Genomic DNA, 19,445 nt, shown 5'->3' on the forward strand with positions numbered 1-19,445 from the left:
CAACAGTGTTTAAATTTGACATCGACAAAATCTAAGGAATTCTGTCGTACTGTCAAGACGTGTGTTTACGGCAGAGATGAAGGGTTCTTCTTCTCTAGTTTACAGTAAAACAAATGAATGCTTATTGCTATAAAACATCAATGCCAACAACAACTAAACGCTCATAAAAATTAAATGCGCAAAACGAAACACCACCAATTGACTAATAGAATATGGCGCCTACATTGATGATTGAAATGCTTACAAAGTTCACTGTTAGGTGGCTTGCTACGTGCTTATAAGTTCACCCCATGTGGCAGTGTTAACGTTCACCACTAGATGGCAAATTTTTACTAGTGGCATTTCTTTTTATGATCCGACACTCCGACAGCGTAATGGAAGAAGGCAAACAGCAAGTGCAATAAGCAGCAAAGCAGCCAATTGGTTGAATGCTAACTGCGAATTGCGTACTAAATGAAGACTGAAGGACTCGAGGCAGCTACAGGTTACAGCCCTAAAGGTTGTGCTAGCTAGCAAGCCGGTGCCGAGGCGTCCAGCCATTTAGGCACGAATCATGAATCATCCAGGTATACTTTAATGGTGACTATCTTATTTCTAATAGAATCATAGAGTGTTAAAAGTGTCCGTAATGATATACAATTGAGGTAAACTTGTTTTTACCACAATTGTGAAGTACTATCTTCTAGCCTTTGGTTTTGAGTATAAAGCTGAAAGATAATTGTTCTTTTCCCACTGCTATAGAAACAAGTAGAAGAACTTTCATTCAGTAGATTTTTAAAATGAAAATCAACAATATTTTTCACTCAGATTATGTTTCCAAGAAAGGATTTCCTCAAATAATTAACATAGGCTAAAGGCATATTTTCTCTTTGGCAATATCATTATAACTCTTTGGTTAAACATTATGCTCTTTGTAGGTTCGTCTGAAGGGTTCTGATGAAGAAACCTTAGACAACATGGGTTGGACGGTGCAAAAAGAGGCTTTAGTATTGCCAGGACACTCAAAAGACTGTAAAGACAATGTACAGCCCATGCAATCATTCATAATGATTAAATTCAGATATTAGGGAAATAATTCAAATACTTGAGTGGTTTGGGTATGTAAAATTTGGAGAAGTGGAAGTTTTAAACTAACAGTTATTTAGGAAATCAAAGAGAAGAAATGTGTTTTTAGTGATAGCAAGGATCACACAATATGGCCTGTTCGTGTGATATTGTATTGCTGTTTTCATCGAGTTTAACCAATCCGCGTCCGCACTCTACTCTGGCCCAGGTAAAATCTATTGTACCAGATTAGGAGTCCTTCACGGCGTGAGGGGCAATTAGTGTCACTTTTTCTCATTAATGACATTGAAATTTCTGGTCACCCCAAAATCAGAAGTAGTATTGGTTATGTGATCACATCCAGCGTAAGGTAAATTTCTTATTTTGTTTGGAGCTCATGAAGAGGAATCTTTATCAATATCAAATCAATTTGAAATAGCTTTTGGGAAAAGGAAAGTCTTTCCCAGTGGCATGTCAACAAGTTTAAGTATTTCCAATGAGACAGATTGATCAATCAACATATGATTAAACTTCCTGTTTCCCGATAGGGATTCTATCAAAACTCTATTACGGTGTACCGTACCCCAAAAGATTCCGAAATGGTTCGTCAGTTGCGCCTTCACGGCCGTGTAGTAGAACCTTTTAAAGGTAATTGCATTAAGGTGTTGCTTGAGTTAAGTCGTCGTCTCGTGAAAATCTCTTAAACTCGCCTTTTAAGAGGAGTTCACCTGATGACTTGTTGACTATTCCTTAAATATACATGCACACTTGTTCGAAATAATGGGTGCATTTGCTTTTCGTCGAACAAATTAAACGTTGTTAATGTGTATAGTTGGGTTGTTGTTGCTCTCTCTTGTAAATCTACCCCTTTTCGCCCATTGTTAATCTAATTCTTTTGTGAACGCTCGGAAGTCGCTCAAAAACAAGCGGAAGGCCATTCGAACCTGAAATTGAACATTCAGAAAATATGGTATATGTTCGCAAATTGTTAAGATCTATTCAGAGTGGTACCATAAAGTATGACTGTAGGAAAGGGTACCTAGGCTTCTAAAAGTGAAGAACAGATCTGACGTCTTTGGTAATTGGAAAAGGTACTGCTAAGAGAAGCGTCACATGACGCTTTTAAGGATGGAATCCTTCGTTTGCTTTGCCCAATGAATCTGTGTCTGGCAGTGGCATCCAAACTTTATTTTTAAAACCCAGAGGTGTTCTTCACTTTTCAGGGGGATTGATTGATGATACATGTTGGTTAAACCATGAAGAATGCCAAAAGATGGATAAGTCGAGGGTGATAAAAGTATAAAACTGTAATTCCTCATTGCATCCAACCAGATACTAGTAGAACCCGAAACATTGTTTTGACAAGTACTATCGTATTTCGGTTCCAGGTTTTCACTAAATACAAAGTAAGTAACAAAGTAAGTGGTTTAATCGGGTTAAATGTATGATTTTTCGATTCAAGTCTAGTTAGGTGTCGGTTGTAACTGAACTTGTACTTTTAGAACTTTTCAAACACTGCATAGCTCTTATTGACAATGGTTTACTTTTTAAACTATCAAAATCTTGTTAATCATTTAAAGGAGAACAACGCTCATTTTGTGGATTTCCGAAATTTCAATTTCCGGTTTTAAAATGCCAAATAACTCCTTATTTGTTGGTTTGTCAGAAAAAATATTCACATTTTCGTGATCCTCGTCAAATTTGGGGTCGACTCCATGGATCAGCTCAAAATACCCGAAAATCGCAAATTTACCTAAAAAATCTTTCTTTTCTTTTAACTTCTTTTCATGAAAAATCACGATTTTGGTCAAATCCGACTTTTGGCTAAAAACACGTCATTTCAACCCAAAATTTAATAAGGATTACGAAAATTCTGCTCGTTTTGTTATGGGGTCACTATTTTTTGGAGATATTGGCTACTTCCGGAAAATTTTCGTGACAATCTGCAAACAGTAAGATATGAGCTGTACTGTTCTAACAATTTCAAAAACTTTTCTCGCATGCGTTAGGGTATGGTAGCTATTATTCCGTGTTTTTCTTGCTTTCAACACTACACAGGCTGATCTTACGAGCTACGACAGTTTTACCTAGAAATGTTTAGCGTTTCGTGTTGCAGTTAGTAGTTGATATTCCAGGATTTCATGCTTAAAATTGGAATTCAGCTATGAGAGATTATCAAAATTCAATCACTTAAAAGCAAGTATTGGACTTATTTCAACATTCACAGTTAAATATAATTTTGTGTTCTAGGCGGAAACTCTAGAATCTAGATGGCGTTGATGTGCGTCTATTTGGAAGATTACGAATGTCAAGTTAAATGGGAGTTTGTTACGTTACTCTGTTTTGTGTTTTAAAGGATTTTTCTTCAACAAATTTACGGTATGATGTTATTTATTCAGTATTGCTATCGTTGGGTATGCATTGAAAAAAAAACCTTTGAAATAGATTGCTTTTTGTATGTGGTGGTGTTTCCCCTTGTCAGCTATGCCAGCCGCTGAACCAACAGCCTGCATTCCTGCTATTAATGTACCACAAGGGATCCTGACACTTTAAGAAGGCCACTATTCCTTACATGAAAATCACCATCCAGTTCAAGTACTGCTAATGGACCTCAAGCCTTTCGTTTAAGCTTAGTGATGTCTTCTCTCATCAGTCAACGACAGAGTCTTCATCTACTTTGTGTTGCTAACCATCAGCCCTCAGCATCCCAGGTATCCAGATTTCCAAGTTTCTCTGATTAGCCAACCATCATCCATACCCTTCAGCTCTTCATTGTGGTATTTCAAAACATTACTTATCTTCCACTACACACATCTGTAACAATTTTCTCTACACAGGCTTCTCTTCCTCTCATCTTAGTCTGCTGAATGCCAACATTGAATAATGTTCATCATCATTGCCTTTCTATGGTATTTTAATTTGGTGGATTATCTGGATTTCTCATTTTTAATAAATCTTATTGTTGTATAAACAGAAAATCTTCACTGTTAGTCCTGCTGTTCTTCTCACCATTACTTAGCCAGCTCACATGGATAGGCTTTAACAACATCTCCATTTTTTGGTATTTTAAGTTTCTACATTATGGAGCATTGTTGTGTTGTAAGAAAAACTTCTGTGATAGGACTGCAAATATTCATTTTCCTTCGGTACAACACTGCCGTTTTGACAATTTCGGTAGTTTCGCCCCCAGTTGACCACACGCGTAAGTTCTTTGTCTTTTTCATCGTTTTATCAGACAAATGTCATTTTTTTGCTCAAAATCACTAACTTCTTTTTTTGCCTCATTTAATCTATTTAGAACTACATTTTCCTCGTCTTCCTGTCGTTGTTGTCTACGACTTCACTTCATCGCTGTCTTCGTTGACGTCTTCGCCTTCATCTCCGTCTCGTCGTCTTGGTCGTCTTGGTCGTCTTCGCCTTCATCTCCGTCTCGTCGTCTTGGTCGTCTTCGCCTTCATCTTCGTCTCGTCGTCTTGGTCGTCTTCGCCTTCATCTCCGTCTCGTCGTCTTGGTCGTCTTCGCCTTCATCTCCGTCTCGTCGTCTTCGCCGTCTTTGTCTACGTCATCACCCCGTCGCTGGCTTCTCCTTCACCCTTCATGTAGGGAATTCATCGTGGGTCGTCGCTCTGGTATTGTTTTATATTGCATTGTTATGTTTAAGTTAACCCGTTGGCTGCCACCCCGTTTGCGTCCCATTTTTGTTGTAGCTTGTAGGGACCGGCCGCAATGGCCTTCGCCGTAAGGCGCCTTAGGCAATGCACCAGTAGGGACTTCTCTTTGTCGATGCGGTGGCGGATTCCTGAGGGTGTGCATTCCCTGTAACGGATTCCGTCACCATGTCAGCCCGGACTTGTCTACGGACAAGTCCCACCTTGTTCGCGATCCTTATGATGCGATGCGTAGTAACTGTAGTTTAAGCAACCTACGGGTTGCATGGCCTGGCAGCCAACGGGTTAACTTAGTTAAGTGTATCTACGTTTGTGTATATAATTGTGTCTACATTTATTCTGTTATGTAAAATAGTGGTGGAATTGTTGGGAGGAGGTGGGACAATAAAAGCAATTACAATTTTAATCTATTTTTTCTGTTTATTTCAATTTCACCTTAGTTCACTTTATCCATATAAAAGATAAACTTGGATTATTTGTTTTCCCAACCTGTTACAATTTAAGTCCAGCCATCTCAAGAATACTTATTTCAATAGATTTTAGTTGGTGAATCAACAGTGAATAAATTTTTTTCTTTCTTCCATTTGACTGTTGAATGTAATCACTTGGCAAAGAAAAGGAAAAAATAACTTACACAATACAACTTCACATGGTGGCATAACAAAAGGATAAACACAAGAATGATACTGTATATGTTTTATTGACACTGACAACATAACATCGTTGGCATTCCGTTCCGTCACCAAGTTACTCCAACGCCAATGCAACACCTCAGGTACCTTGAGGGTCTCTGCAAATTAAAACTGTAAATCACTTTTAAAAAAACCAAGTCCTGGACTAAACCAAGTCACTGAATGATTCTTTGGCCACCACAGTACATCAGGTACATCCCGAAGACCTGAAAGCACAAATACTAAAACTTAAACTATTAACAATACATTCTAACATCACCTGATTACCAAGAATTGAAGAGATTTAGATAGGAAAATAGAATTTTAAGAACTACTTTCTTACCTATCACCTTTGGTACAAAATGGGTGTATTAGAATAACGGAGATGAAAAACGTGCTAGCAAAGCCAAACCATGCTCCTCCTCCTTTAAAAATTTAAGATATAAGTGGCACAAGATTTTTTTACATGAATTTTTGCCATAATACCTTGAACAACTCTGCATTGATCGAATTCACAAGACGCAGCTCAAAACACACGGAATCGGCGGTGAAATGTCAAGAACAGATACTTTTTTTTTTTTTTTTTTTTTTTTTTTTTTTTTTTTTTTTTTTTTTTTTTTTTTTTTTTTTTTTTTTTTTTTTTTTTTTTTTTTTTTTTTTTTTTTTTTTTTTTTTTTTTTTTTTTTTTTTTTTTTTTTTTTTTTTTTTTTTTTTTTTTTTTTTTTTTTTTTTTTTTTTTTTTTTTTTTTTTTTTTTTTTTTTTTTTTTTTTTTTTTTTTTTTTTTTTTTTTTATATAAAAAAAAAAAAAAAAAAAAAATTAAAAAAAAAAAAATTTTAAATTAAAAAATTTTTATATTTTTAATTTTTTTCCCATTATAAAAGATTTTTTTTTTCCTTCTCCCTTTCCCCGATCGTAGTCTTTACTTCGTAGTCTGTGGTTTAAGCATCCATCCTCAGTCCGAAGCCACGCGAAATAAAACAGTTGACGGGACAGCTTACATACCCATACAAATTCTACGGAGTTAGTTATTTATCCCCTAGATGTCTTGAAAATATAGAGCAGTGGTCAAGGCGCCACCCTCTATGAAACCAAACTTGAAACCCTCCCACTTTTCCATAAGCGAAGTAAAACCCGACTTTCTTTTTTTTAAAATACCTTATACTGTTTCTTCCAAGTTAAATTGAACTAAGTTTTCGATATTTTCGTTGAATTTTGAATACAAATCATGTAATTTTATAGAAATATACACATAATTGAAAAAACAAAGTAAAAGTCAGGCTTATTTTCCTAACATAATTTCCGCTAGATGGCGGTGACAGTGAAAAAAGTCGACGAACAGTTCGTCTGCTTGAGAAGAGAGAAATAGTTAACCTACTTTAGAAGTCGTGTTGACGTAAGCGAGAATTATTAAAAGGAAATTAGTTTTTATCATTTAAATAGCTCTAAGAAAGCAAAATAAATGTTTCTGCTACCGATATGACAAGGTACAAATCAAATGTTTTACTATTCTGATCTTCTGAATCCTCATTCTGCAGGTATTGACCAATGTTTCAAAATGTTGGTAGTGAAACAAAACTTTGTTGTGGCTTTATGAGGGGGCAGCACTTTTTTTTTACAGGTGGTTTAAACTTTCTACCTACGGCGTCAGAAAAGGATGCGGTTGACAGTTTGACACTTGACAGACTACAGAACTGCGGTTGACCACTCCTGGTGTTAAACGGTTGCCAACGCCACCTAGTGCGCAAATAGTAACAGCGAATCAAGGCAAATGGCGTTTCGAGAAATATTACTGCTAGAACACTATTACCCAACGTCTATGATCACATTAAATAAGTTCAAAATGTGAGGTTTCTTTTAGGTTTAAATAATGCTGATAAGAAAAACAAAACTTTAGTGTGAGTTAAAAGTGCTTTACCGACATGCGTCTGATATGCTGGAAATCAGTGTAAATCTAACTGATCAATGTGTTACCTCTGTATTATTTTTCATTTATTTATTTTAATTTTTTTTTTTTGCTTCAGTTTTTTACTCTTTGATGAAACAGAGAAGCCCCAGTTTGGTTAAAAATCGTGCACATCATCATCAATGTGGATTGGTGGCGAATACAGAACAGCAGAATGGATGAGTGAGAGCGGGCGGAAGGAACAAGGAAAAAGAGAGGATCGATTTGAATCGGAAGGATGTGAAGCAAAAGGGGGAAACGAATGATGCTGGATCGCCTGTGTTTTCCAGGTGTCCTGGGAGGGAATTCATGAAGACGTTGAAAAATAGAGACACGATAAATGATCGCACATACACAACGAACATCGTGTACGTCAAAACAAACACACAGCACAGCACAAACAGGGTTTTCTATTCCAAATAATATAAAAAAAAAAAAAAAACAACGCGGCGGCAGAGGACAAAATTATTATTATTTCTTTTCTTTTTTTTTTTATTTTTATTTTTATTTTTTTGTGTAAAAAAAAAAGGGAAAATTTTATCTTTTGATGTGTGTAGACGATTATGAAAGGCCTTTCAATTTTTCAATAAAAAAAAAAGCTACGGGGATAATATTCCAAAACATACAAAATAAAAGTGCAGATGATTCCCACAACCTTTCACACCAAACTTCTTTTAAAACAATCTTTCGGTTCTCAAAGCCGGATCTATTGCCCGTGTCTGTGTGTGTTCACGTACACCAAAAGGGGGAAGGGAGAAGGGGGAGGGGTATATTATCGACAAGAAATGAACGGAAAAAAGCAACATATACGATCAGAGGAATAGGAAAGGAACCATAAAGGATAAGGAAGCTGATTGAGTGTAAAAAGTACCAAAAATAAGGGATGTATGGTCGATCTACGGGTTCTATTTTAGAATTAAAGCTTGCTGAAAAGGAAAGGAAATTTTCTGTCTGGCTTACGTTTTTTTTTTTGGTTTTTTTTTTTGTTTGTTTTTTTTGCCCATTTCTCAGATGCATATGAAATATTTACAAGGCCCTCCCTCACCCCCATTAAACAAACAAAAAAGTGGTAGTTAATTCTTTTTGGATTACCCCCTCCCTTTAAAAAAAAAGGCAACTGAAGTCTACGTGATGAGAAACGACTTTTTCACCTTTTTTTGTTTGTTTGTTTTGTTGGTTTGTTTGTTTTTTCAAATTCTTTTACTAATGTACGAACTTAAATATTGTTCTTACGGCCCGTGATGAGTAAATTTATGTTGTATCAAATGTGGCGTAAGTACAGCATGATCGATTCCCTTGGATGTGCCCTGTTTTGGTATTTTGTTGTTCCTCCCCATTTGTTTGTCGACCTTTTCAATGTTGAGCTTGTGTACTAAATGTTATTACTATTGCTTTTTATCTACTGTTTCCGAATTGCGACTTCATTTGTCATCTGTTTTGCTCGCGCTGTACTTTCTTCCTCCGTTTTACCAATTTGCCATTCCGGGCTTGTTGAGAACCATAAAGTAGATTTGCCAAGTCGAACCACCTTTGGCTGACGAGAAAAACACCTAAAGAGAAAGAGCAAACAAGAAATTGAAAAAAACAAAACAAAACAAAAAACGCTGAGCTTAAAAGATGAGACGCAAGAGAACGGCGTACCTTGTCGTTACGTTCGCAGAGGAATTTTAGCCTCTGGGCTTTCTTGTGCATGAATACACCGTCCAAGTGTCCAGTTTCCACATTGCGAATTTCAATGGCCTTGTTGCCCCAGCCCATAATCTCGCCGATACCGATGAAGGCCACGCTGGTCGGCATCTCGCCCCACTGCAGCACCACGTTCTTGAGCATCTGTTTATCCGACAAATAGCCAAGGCAAACGACCAATTTCAAGGATGAAACGAGGGACATAAAAAAAAAGGACCCCAAATAACAATTAAGAAATGATATCTGATGGTGACTCACCTTCCCTGATGTGTTGACGTAGACACCTTCATTGTCATAGCACAAAAGCATTTGCATGCCGTTCGAGTTGGGCAACGTCACGATCGTATGTGGAGTGATTGCGTTTTGAATCTAAAAAAAATGCATTGAAAGAAAACAAATAATTAGACCATTCAACCGAGAACCACCAGCGAATTGCTTTTCTTTATACGTGTTTAGGGATGTAGATATCGTAGACTGAGCTTTGATCCAAGTCGATGGCATGAAATCCTTCGGCCGATCCATAAATGACTTTGAGACGGGTTCCTTCTTCGATAGTCAAATCGACTAGGAGAGGACGATGAGCTAAGTCTCCAAAAGACTGCCAATCAAAACACAAAAAGAAAAAACAAAATTTTTAAAAATCCGTTGCTTTTGGTATGCCACTAATGGACACAAACAAACAAAAAAATTATAAAAAAAAAAAAAACACGCCAGACCGGCGGCATACTTTGAAAGCCATAAATTTGTGATAAGGGCGTGGCGCCCAAGCGTAGATCTCGATACTGTCACGCAGGGCTATGACGAGGAATTTGATCTTTTCGTATTTGACGATCTTAAAGTGGACAGAGCCTTGGAGGTCACCAACATTGATCCATCCATTGCGTTTCTCAATGTTCTGATCGCCAACGCCCTCGGTGCGTAGAATCTTGGACTTGAGCCACGAGAGGTAGTAAACGCGGACGCGGTTCTTCTTGCCAGATACCGTCACCAGGATGTTCTGACCTTCGAGCACTTCCATTTGCTGGAAACGCCGGCGTGATATCAACTGGTAGACTTTGCCTTGACCGCTACGGTCCAGCAACATCAAGCCATTCTCCGTTCCAATCAGTAAATTGACTCCTGAAAATTCCATTGTTTTTGTTTTGTTTTGTTTTTTTTTAAATCCATAAAAATAATCAATAAACCGGTTCGAATGGAATTATAACGAATAACAGATTACCCCATAAAGAAGCGCAGAGCACTTCAGAATTGAATCGCTTCTTGTACTTGCGGATTTCAGGCGTGTCCGGCACGGCATCGTGTGACGTCGGTGTCACATTGACGTTAATGTTGGACTCTCGGCGCGGCGGACCGCCACCGATGCCCACGGCCAGCGAAGACCTTTCGGTGCCGGTAGACGATCCGCCGGCGCTATTGCCACCACTGGCACCGAAGCCGAACGTCAAAAACGAACGCTGCTTCTGCTGGAGATGAAGTGGGGTGGATTTATTCAACGCTTGACGATACTGCTTTTCCAGAAAAGGCCAAAGTAGTAATGCGGGGTGAGGGTTGATGAATGGAGATTAAAAAAAAAAAAAGGCCCGAAAAAAAGGAGAGAAAGAGAAAAAAAAAAAGCAAAGGGTAGGGATCAAATTCCAAACCAATACAGCACATCACAAAGAGAAACGAGTATCATTCCTGCACGCCAGACACGCATCACCGGTGATTAATTTTGGTGGTAATTAAGGTGGTTTCGCGCGAAAAAAAACAAAAACAAAAACAAAATCCAAAATTTAAAGGATACCTAAAAATACCATGAGAAAAGCTATGGCCTTGTTCTTCGTTTGTTTTTAAATGAGCACACAGTTTCGAGCGGAAAAAAAAATCATTAAGTTAAAGTTAATCAGCCATGTTAATAATGGAAGGATTTGTCTAGGCCATCCACTGTCATTCCACACAAGGTGTCTCTCTAAGAAAACCATCATCTAACCACGTTGATGGTTTAACTCAAAGTTGTTCATATATCTTTTTTTTAAAAAAAGAGAGACACTCTATAAATGTAAAACGTAAAGTTAAGGATATTTAGGGCATGGTCAAAAGGTGGAGCCATGCCACATCCAATCTAGAACATGTGTGTTTTTTTTTAAATATATATGTTTGGTTAATGACCAAAGCCAAAACCAAAGAAACAACTTAAAAAGAAAGAAAAGGGAAGGCAATTTTTGGCCGACGATATTCGGTAATTCTACATTCGCACATACCTCTTCGCTGGAAGACTTGTCTAGCCGATGGCCGCTGGGTGTGGATGCCTATATTAGTTTCGAGAAACCAAATAAGAGATAAATGAGTATTTAAAAAAAAAAAAAGTAAGGGGGGGAGGGGAGGAGCTATTCTTTTGCTTTAAATGACGTCATACTTGAGAGAGCAGGTCGGGTAAAACGGTGCTGGAACGAGATCCGGGCGTACCCATGTGGTGCTGTACTCCCGATGACGATGACGCGTCCATTCGATGAGCTTCAGAATGCCGTTCATCTCGGTTCTATTACAACATGACGCACGCATAAAATCCATTTATGTTAAAACAATGCTTTTTAAATCCTCTGCCTAAACGTTTAGAGAAAGAGAGAAAGAGAATTTTGTTTTGTTTTTGGAAAAAAGGAAAAGGTCGGAAGAGAGAAAATAAAACTCGTGTTAGTCATACTCCGTGAAGTCACGACATAAAACAGAGAAACAAAAAGAAGAAAAAATATCCGCACGCACAACACGAAACACAAAACACGAAGTGTGGGAGGAGCAAACGGCATGCAATGGCAAACACAGGAGAAACGAAAGAGGAAGAAAAACAGGAACAACAGGTGGCGACACACAGAGCAAACAGGTGCTTTTCATTCCGACGAGGACAAATGCATCAAAAGCGATCAAATATCCCAATTATCATCATCATTATTTCTTTACGTGACGTGGAAACAGACTCTCGAAAAGGAACGTTTCATTAAGAGCCCCATTAAAAACATGCCTTCACGTGCAGCGTGGGGGTAGTGAGCGCGCATGACAATCCAGCGTGATTCAGAGTTTTTGTTTTGTGTTGGGAAAAAGAAAATGCGGTTCCTAGAGTTCCTCGTCTTCGTCGATTTTTTTTTTTTCATGATTTCCACGTACGAGTCTCTTGCTTTTAGGTCGGGAAATAGGCGCGTTCGTGTTTTGTTATTCCGAGGCAGATGCGATTACTTTTTTTCGTGACCCAGTAGAAAAAAAAAAAAAAAAAAAAGGAGAGAAGCCATCGGGGAGTGCCCACCGTTCAATTACGCAGACACAACTAACATAGGAGAAACATTAGCTGGCCGAAAAGGAAATGCCAAGATTTTGTTGGATGCTTTTTGTTTTGTTGTCGTTCGTGTTTTGTTTCGAGAGGACTTTTTTGTTTTGATTTTGGCCCAGCTCTCACCTGTTGGTGGTCCCTGAAGAGAGCGAGGGGAGCGCAAGGTTCGGAGGTGGATTTCAATAGGGGAGGTCGAGACGGGCGAGATGTGGGCAAGTTGATCACGGCTGATCCGTTGACTTCTGATTGGCTGTGACGGCCTGTCTCTCCGTTGGCTCGTCTCCGCTCTTCCAGCTCCCTCTTGAGCTCAAGCCGGCGAAGATCGAGAATGTCCGTCTTCTCCCGACGAGGCGGGGCAAATTCGCCCGTCAGAGTGCCGCCCGGTTTGCTCCGTAATTCCAGCTGCGAAGCTTTGCGACTAAACTCCGTCAAACTGACAGACTCGTCGCTGGATAGCGTCGGTTCTCTAATACTCCGGTGACGGCCACCGACCCACGGCATCCGCGAACTGAACAACGGATCGACATTTTTGGCGACGTTGGAAAGAGCTGAATCCGATTCGTTGCGTCGGTGCATGCGCGGGGGAGTTGCCGCCGACGTAGAGGACGTTACCCCACGGCCGGAACTGCTTCCGCTCGAGCTGCTACTCTTTTCTTCCGCCGGTTCTTCGCTGCTGCGCGTCCCTGTCGCTACCGGCGCCGCGTTCCAGTTGGGAAAAAACTGGGCAAAGTCCCAGTCCTTCAGCATCTACTTCCGTGACGTGTTCCACATTCAAAACAAGACGCGCGAATCGAGCAAGAAAACAAGCGGCCGTGAAGCGGCGGACAACAATGGAGAACAGGTGGGAAGGGGACCAAGGATAAAGGAACGGACAGAGAGGCTGGTTGTGTGTACATATAAGGAGCTTTGACTCCGCTGTGCGGGTTTCGACGGTGGCCGTCGTGCGCGACTCACACCACAAAACAAAACAAAACATCCGCACAAGCCACGCCAAACATCCAAGTGGGGAAGAAATGAAATCACGTCGCAAACCCAAGGACGTAGCACACTGCACAATGTCTGAACCGCCAAATAGTAGCCATCAAAATGCTTTCCTTTTTCTTTGTCTTTTTTGATGAAACATTGTGCTAGTTTTTCTGTTCGCTTTTCCCTTGGCCCTTGGCCCAGTACGAAACGGCAAAGTCCGTTCAGGAAAACAAAACGTTTAAACATGAAAGAAAAAGGTGGGGCTAAACAAGTCATTCCAACGCAAATGTTAAAAGAACGGCAACGTAAAAAGTCAAAAATAAAATGAACTTTTGCATTTGGAACGAAATAGGACAACCAACACCCGCGTTAGGTTCAAGTGGTCATCACCGTGTCCCTGCCCCAACTCTTTCGAGCTGGAACTTGTGAGAGGAATAGAAGTGATGGAAGGGAGGCAGGGGCGGATCGTTTTGTTGTTTTCATTTCGCCAAACAAAATTGATGGAAGGATAAAAGCGATTCATTAAATAAAAAAAAAGAGGGTCTTACCCGCTTCATGATCAGCGTCCGTTCGTTGGCATCCTCATCCGGTGTTGGTGGTAGCGGCCGATTCGGAGCGCCAGCTCCCATTGCCGTTCCTAAACCAATTCGAAATGATTGCCAACGCAAAAGGAAATCAATGTCATTTATCTGAATGAATCATCAGAGAATGCCACCATTACCTTCTTTAATTGCAGCGACGCTTGGCTCGCTGGGCCTGTTCAAAACCAGGAAAAATATATATATATATATATGTTGAATTGATCAAAATGATTTTGCACTTTGAATGCGAATCAACGTAGATACTGACAGAGGTTTCGGTGGATCGCTGGCAAGAAGGGTCCCATCATTCCGTGTTCCACGCACAGCCGGTTCTTCTTCGTTATCTGAATCGCTGTGCTGGGCAGCAGCAGCTGCGGCGGCGGCGGCTGCCGCCGCTGCAGCAACCGCAGCTTCCCGAGCAGTAGCAGCCTCACGGGCAACTCCCCGCGCTGCCTCGCGTGCCGCTTCACGAGACGCTTCACGTGCAGCTTCACGAGCTGCGGCTGCAGCCGCGAACTGCGACGCCGGCTCAGGCAGAGCCGCTTTATTGCCGTTTGAACGGCTAGGCGCAACTGGATAAGCTGAATGAGACGGGGCACCGGCAGAAGACGGACCAGCGGCAGCAGCCGGCGAGCCGCTCAGTCCGAGTTCATTCAAATGGGCAGCCAGCACGTCCAACTCCTACCAAACCAAATTTAGCTAATGGAATAACGACAAGACAGGACAACGACCGGGGCATACTTCTGGTTTGCGAGCCTGGGCTTGCTTGAAAAGCTGCGAATTCCTCGGCGGCTGTTGAGGAGGTTGTTGTCCGTGATGACCCTGACGGTGATGGTGTTGTTGCTGCGAAGAAACGGGAGGAGTGGCCTGTTTCCGTTCTTCTTTTGGAGGTAGAGGAAGTGGCCGAGAAGGTGGCGGTGGATCTGGAACGACTTGACACAACGTGACAATGGAAACGTCAAAACGATCGTCAGTCATTGTGTGTTCTATTCAAACTCACCGATGAGTCTCTGCGGGAGTGGAGGCCTAGCCGGTGGACTGGGATCGATAAATTCTTCTTTCTCGCGTTTGCTCTCTTTGCCCCCTCCCCTGTTGCGGTTCTCGCGATCGCGAATCTCTCTCTCTCTTTCACGCTCGCGGTCTCTCTCTCTTTCACGATCACGCTCACGTTCTCTCTCGCGTTCTCGTTCCCTTTCCACGCGTTCACGCTCTCTTTCACGCTCGCGAGCTTCTCGCGGATCCTTGGGGCTCGGGCTCGTCAGCGTTTTACCTTCCTGATTTTTCCCAATCAAACAAATAAAAGTAATGCCAATTAAACCACATACCATCAAACTGAACCCCCTCCCCCACCACCACACACACAAACAAAAAAAAAAAAAGTCTTAAAATTTAAGATAGAAAAACCCAAAATGAATTTTCTATACCTGAATCTGCTGGAAATTGCGGCGTAGAGTATCACCACCCTGAACTTGGTTAATGATGGAAGACGGCTCGCCCGCCACTGGGTGTTCCTCTTCCTCATTCTCTGAACCACTATATCGATAATCTTCTCGTTCTGCTCGTTAAACATAAGAAAAATAGTAAAACTTTACAATTCAATAAAAAGAAACAACAACAACAAAGAAAAACTGATAACGCAGGTGATTGTCGACAAGTTGGTAAAATACTTCAAACCCTTCCGCCCTTTTTTTTTCTTATTTATTTCCGTCTTTCTTTTTCTTTAATCTACCATTTTTACCTTTTTGCTGCTTGTGTTTCTTGCACCTGTCAATGTGGTCCTTGAGCTGGATGCGAACTTGCCGTTCGGTCGGCTGGTCGCGAATGAATGGATGCTTGAGCAGATGCTCTGTGTAAGGGCGCTGGTGATAATCCTTGACCAACACTGTCTCAATGAAATTCTGGAACTTTTTGGCCCATTTCTTCGACTTGAGGCGAGGCGGCGGATTGCGCGGGATCAGAAAGAGGGCGCGCATCGGGTGCATGTCGCACAACGGCGGCTGACTTTCGGCCATCTCGAGGGCCGTGATGCCCAGGCTCCACAAATCACTTCGATTGTCGTAAGTCGCCTCAGAGTTGTGCTCGCAGGCAATCACTTCGGGCGCCATCCAGTACGGCGTCCCAATGAACGTGTTGCGGCGGCCAATCGTCCGATCCAGCTGGGCACTTACACCAAAATCCACTACAAATATCGGATATTATTATTAGATTGTTCTCTTTTATTTTTTTTTAATGTTTCTTGAACGTACCTAATTTCACTTCGGCATTGTCTGTTAATAGGACATTCTGACCCTTAATGTCACGATGGATGACCTTGTTGGCGTGCAAGTGAGCCAGCCCGCGCAGGATCTCTCGGCAGATGTAAGCGATCCATTCTTCCTTGAGGCTCTGTCCCTTGGTAGCTACACGGGCGTGAAACAACATGCGGGGCAAAAAGAAAGAAAAAACAAAACACAAAAACAAAAAAAAAACAAAAATAAATTCCTGTCGGATTACGTAATGTCACGTTCAGCTGCTGTGGCAGCGGTAACAGATGGCTCTGACACATACTGAACCCAATCAACGTCTCTCTTTGTCGGTCACCAGCTAATGAGACACACACACACACTAACTGACAGACAGGCAAAATCCCCGATAGAAAAAGCTTTGGATGGAATTCGAGATTGACCAATGCTGTTGGCAATGGAGAAACAAAAAAAAAAGTAGCCAAGGAAACACGAGCTAAAAGATGAAAGAGAATATCGTTAAATAAACACGACGAGGCCAATACAACCAACGAAAAAAAAAAGCACGTATGCCATATGGCTGTTGATTCCGGCACTCCGCCTCTTCAAAATACCCCCTACGATCTTCCTCCTACAACCACCCAATCAGCCCCGCAAACAAACTCTCTTAAGACCGTTGCCCCGAGCCCAAGAAAGAAAAAAAAGAAAAGAGAGAAATAAAGAAACAAGTAAAACCCTAAGAACACGAGTCTCTTTTCATCAGGTGGTCACTTCCGCCGTGACTCGGTTCAAGGTTCCTAACCGGATCTTTAATCATTCTTCTTCTCTCCGTCTGCTATCTTGTTTTTCTTCTTTGCCGACTAACCAACTGGTTCTAGCATCTTTCAGCATGACCGCAGAAGGCGTCGTCATCGTGCTGGAACAGCAAAAATGAACTTGGCCTCCTTTCTCTCTCTCTCTCTCTCCCCAGTTAAATGAAAATAATTTTTTTTTTTTAGATTTTGAAGGCCTTGTCGGAATCTCCATGTGCGTGTGTGTCTCATTGTGTGATTCGATATTTTGATGAATTATTATTACTACAAAACCGCAAAACTTACATTTGACCAGGTCCGTTACTGATCCGGCACCGCAGTATTCCATCACCAGCTGTCAAAAACACACACACACACACAAAAAATGAGAATGGATCAAAATAAAGAAACAAACGAACGGCCATTGGTGTAGCCATCCAAGTAGAGTGGAACTGAACGAATTCCACGAGAAAAACGTAACCAGAGCTCAATTGTATAGTGAAGAAAGAAGCAAGCCCAAAATGTTATTTGATTTTACCCAGAGCTGATCGTCTTTGCCTGGTGGACTCTTCTTAATAAAAGCACCGAAATAGGTGGCAATGTTGCGGTGGTGTGAAAATTTTTTCAGGACGTTGATCTCCAATTTGATTTCCTCTTCTTCGTCCTAGAAAAATGGGGGGGAAAAAACAAAACAAATAAATATTGGATTTTACATCAGGGAGGAAAAAACTGGTTAAGCCATTCACACTTAATAGCCACAAGATAACATTTTATTTATGAAGTGCAATTTAAAAAAAAAACAGCCAATACCTCTGTAACGTCCATGACTTTGATGGCGGCCAGTTGACCCGTCTTGGTGTGGCGCCCCTATCACACAGAAACACACACACAAACAAACACATCGTTGAAATCCGGAAGTGACAACAACTTGTCTTCCAACACACGAAAGTCCTTCTCTCTGTCTCACCCACAAACTATTCCCTCCATTTCAAATAATAACACACTAAAGCAGAGGCTTGGGGGTGCAAGTGTGCAGCTCATGTTCCAGAAAATAGAACTCGCGTTTTTTTGTTTTAAGAGTTGAGTCAAGAAAGAGATAGTGAGAGAACTCCAAGATCGTTGGTGGGGGGGGAGGAACTGCAGGAAGAACCAAGCAAAAGGAGAGAGAGAGGGTCGTCGAGGGTCACGATTAGTAGCAGCTGCTCACCCCTCTTGGCATATGGGGAAAGTTATTTACACTAAAACGGAATTTTTACTCCCTTTATTTTATATTTTTTCAAGTCGTTACCTAATCGCCTCATCACGGCCCCCAAAATCCCCCAGAAAAACTTTGAAGTTTATTAATGGTCTGTTAAACTGCTTCTCAAGTCGCCATTTCCGGATCACAATATGATCCAATCAGCGAGTCAGTCACCCTCCCCCTTGCATTCAAACCATCCCACCCCCCCTTCCCTCCTCAACTTCCTGTCCGTCGTTGTGCAATGATTATTTCAACACGTACAAACGACGAAATCAAAAGAAGGAGGGATTATTAATAGGTAAGGTGTAACTTTGTTTTGTGCTGGTTTCAAGCATTTTGACAGACCATCCAGCAAGATGGAACCATTGGGCCTATGGTCCTTGAAAAATCATTAAGCCTGCTGGGAGGTTCAATAACCGTTGGAATGGATATATTCTGATTACCTTGTACACTTGGCCATAGGTTCCATTTCCAACAACCTCGATGAGCTCAAAAATGCCAGCCGGATCCTGAAAGTTGGTGGGGAATAAAGAAGAATAGAAAAAATTAGGACAATCATGACCACAAACGGACTCAGATATGTTTTTAAAAGAGACGGAAACTGTATCAGTCTGACCTTGAGGGCATTAAGGTCTATTTCATCCAGTGAACAGTTGACATTAGGGGAACCGTGAGCCATTTTTGTTCAATAAAATGTGCAAACTTATTCCCGTAACAAAATGCTACCCCCAACTGAGCAAGTCTTCTAGACAGTGACACTCCCCGATTCTCAGGGTAGAGAGGAGAGAGTGAATGTAGCAGACTTGGCCCACGAAGAACTGCAGACAAGAACAAGCTGATGCAGAGAGGTGAATCCCATTAACTGCACTTCTGATTCAAAAAGAACAATTGAAAGTGAGTAGGCCACTGTTTGAATATGACACCCTCACCCTCCTGCCTTCTTGACAACACACATCACACACACAAAACACGTACAAAAGAGGTGGGGAAGGCCCAAATGACGTGAACTCTTGTGAAAAGCTCCCCAAAACATCCGCCCCCGTTCAAGACACACACACACATACACACACAACGTCGAAGAAGTTTTTTTCTCCCTTCTCTCTTACAGGGATACTCAATAAAACGGACGAATAATGTCGAACGCGTTCATCTCGTCCACCCCCGCGATCGGCTTAATCATCCGCACCATCAAGCCTAGTCTTTTTCCTTGATCAGACTAACACTAGTAATGTAACACACACCTCCCTAACACAGCGGCCATGTTTTTTCAAACGACACCTAGCGGTAGCTTTAGCAAACTTCTTGCAACAAACATTTGTTCTCGAGCCAAAAAA

General features: G+C 41.2%; 1 protein-coding gene and 3 long non-coding RNA genes across 20 annotated transcripts; 2 read left to right on the plus strand and 2 right to left on the minus strand.

Moving 5' to 3' along the window:
• The first annotated feature begins 403 nt into the window (after nt 1-403).
• On the plus strand, nt 404-5,118 carry LOC123476833. Of its 9 annotated transcripts, XR_006651727.1 has the most exons (11): nt 404-566; nt 918-1,273; nt 1,379-1,414; nt 1,484-1,531; nt 1,593-1,692; nt 3,295-3,423; nt 3,490-3,821; nt 3,882-3,953; nt 4,019-4,105; nt 4,166-4,246; nt 4,343-5,118. It is a non-coding gene; the product is annotated as an uncharacterized LOC123476833 (long non-coding RNA). The 9 variants fall into 9 exon arrangements; XR_006651724.1 differs by having other exon boundaries at nt 918-1,414; XR_006651730.1 differs by having other exon boundaries at nt 918-1,097; nt 1,175-1,273; nt 1,379-1,692.
• A 275-nt stretch (nt 5,119-5,393) lies between these two features.
• On the minus strand, nt 5,394-5,961 carry LOC116936348. 2 transcript variants are annotated; one of them, XR_004401700.2, is made up of 3 exons: nt 5,870-5,961; nt 5,727-5,808; nt 5,394-5,610 (listed from the first exon to the last, which is right to left on the minus strand). It is a non-coding gene; the product is annotated as an uncharacterized LOC116936348 (long non-coding RNA). The 2 variants fall into 2 exon arrangements; XR_006651731.1 differs by having other exon boundaries at nt 5,394-5,808.
• A 757-nt stretch (nt 5,962-6,718) lies between these two features.
• On the plus strand, nt 6,719-8,429 carry LOC123476834. 2 transcript variants are annotated; one of them, XR_006651733.1, is made up of 2 exons: nt 6,719-7,330; nt 7,407-8,429. It is a non-coding gene; the product is annotated as an uncharacterized LOC123476834 (long non-coding RNA). The 2 variants fall into 2 exon arrangements; XR_006651732.1 differs by having other exon boundaries at nt 6,719-7,227.
• LOC116932445 (serine/threonine-protein kinase mig-15) lies at nt 7,345-19,382 on the minus strand. Of its 7 annotated transcripts, none has more exons than XM_045179684.1 (22): nt 18,728-19,382; nt 18,555-18,620; nt 17,682-17,738; nt 17,410-17,535; nt 17,178-17,226; nt 16,105-16,257; nt 15,597-16,037; nt 15,283-15,413; nt 14,859-15,132; nt 14,600-14,781; nt 14,127-14,539; nt 13,999-14,033; nt 13,826-13,914; nt 12,438-13,058; nt 11,409-11,531; nt 11,254-11,301; nt 10,233-10,521; nt 9,741-10,132; nt 9,462-9,611; nt 9,272-9,382; nt 8,969-9,157; nt 7,345-8,877 (listed from the first exon to the last, which is right to left on the minus strand). In XM_045179684.1, the coding sequence occupies exons 1-22, from the start codon at nt 18,788-18,790 to the stop codon at nt 8,794-8,796; spliced, it is 4,086 nt and encodes a 1,361-aa protein (XP_045035619.1). In that variant the 5' UTR covers nt 18,791-19,382; the 3' UTR covers nt 7,345-8,793. The 7 variants fall into 7 exon arrangements, with proteins under 7 accessions (XP_045035619.1, XP_045035620.1, XP_045035622.1 ...); XM_045179685.1 differs by having other exon boundaries at nt 12,438-13,031; nt 14,600-14,790; XM_045179687.1 differs by having other exon boundaries at nt 10,233-10,473; nt 14,600-14,790.
• Nucleotides 19,383-19,445: the final 63 nt, after the last annotated feature.

Source organism: Daphnia magna, linkage group LG10, assembly GCF_020631705.1.
Source record: "Daphnia magna isolate NIES linkage group LG10, ASM2063170v1.1, whole genome shotgun sequence".
NCBI lineage: Eukaryota > Metazoa > Arthropoda > Branchiopoda > Diplostraca > Daphniidae > Daphnia > Daphnia magna.

Coding starts and splice junctions, on each gene's coding strand:
- LOC116932445 (XM_045179682.1), bottom strand. CDS start 18,790: ATGGCTCACGGTTCCCCTAATGTCAACTGTTCACTGGATGAAATAGAC. Junction 14,791..14,858: donor ACTCCCGCAGAGACTCATCG/GTGAGTTTGAAT, acceptor CGTTGTGTCAAG/TCGTTCCAGATCCACCGCCA. Junction 10,133..10,232: donor GCTCTGCGCTTCTTTATGGG/GTAATCTGTTAT, acceptor TGGAATTTTCAG/GAGTCAATTTACTGATTGGA.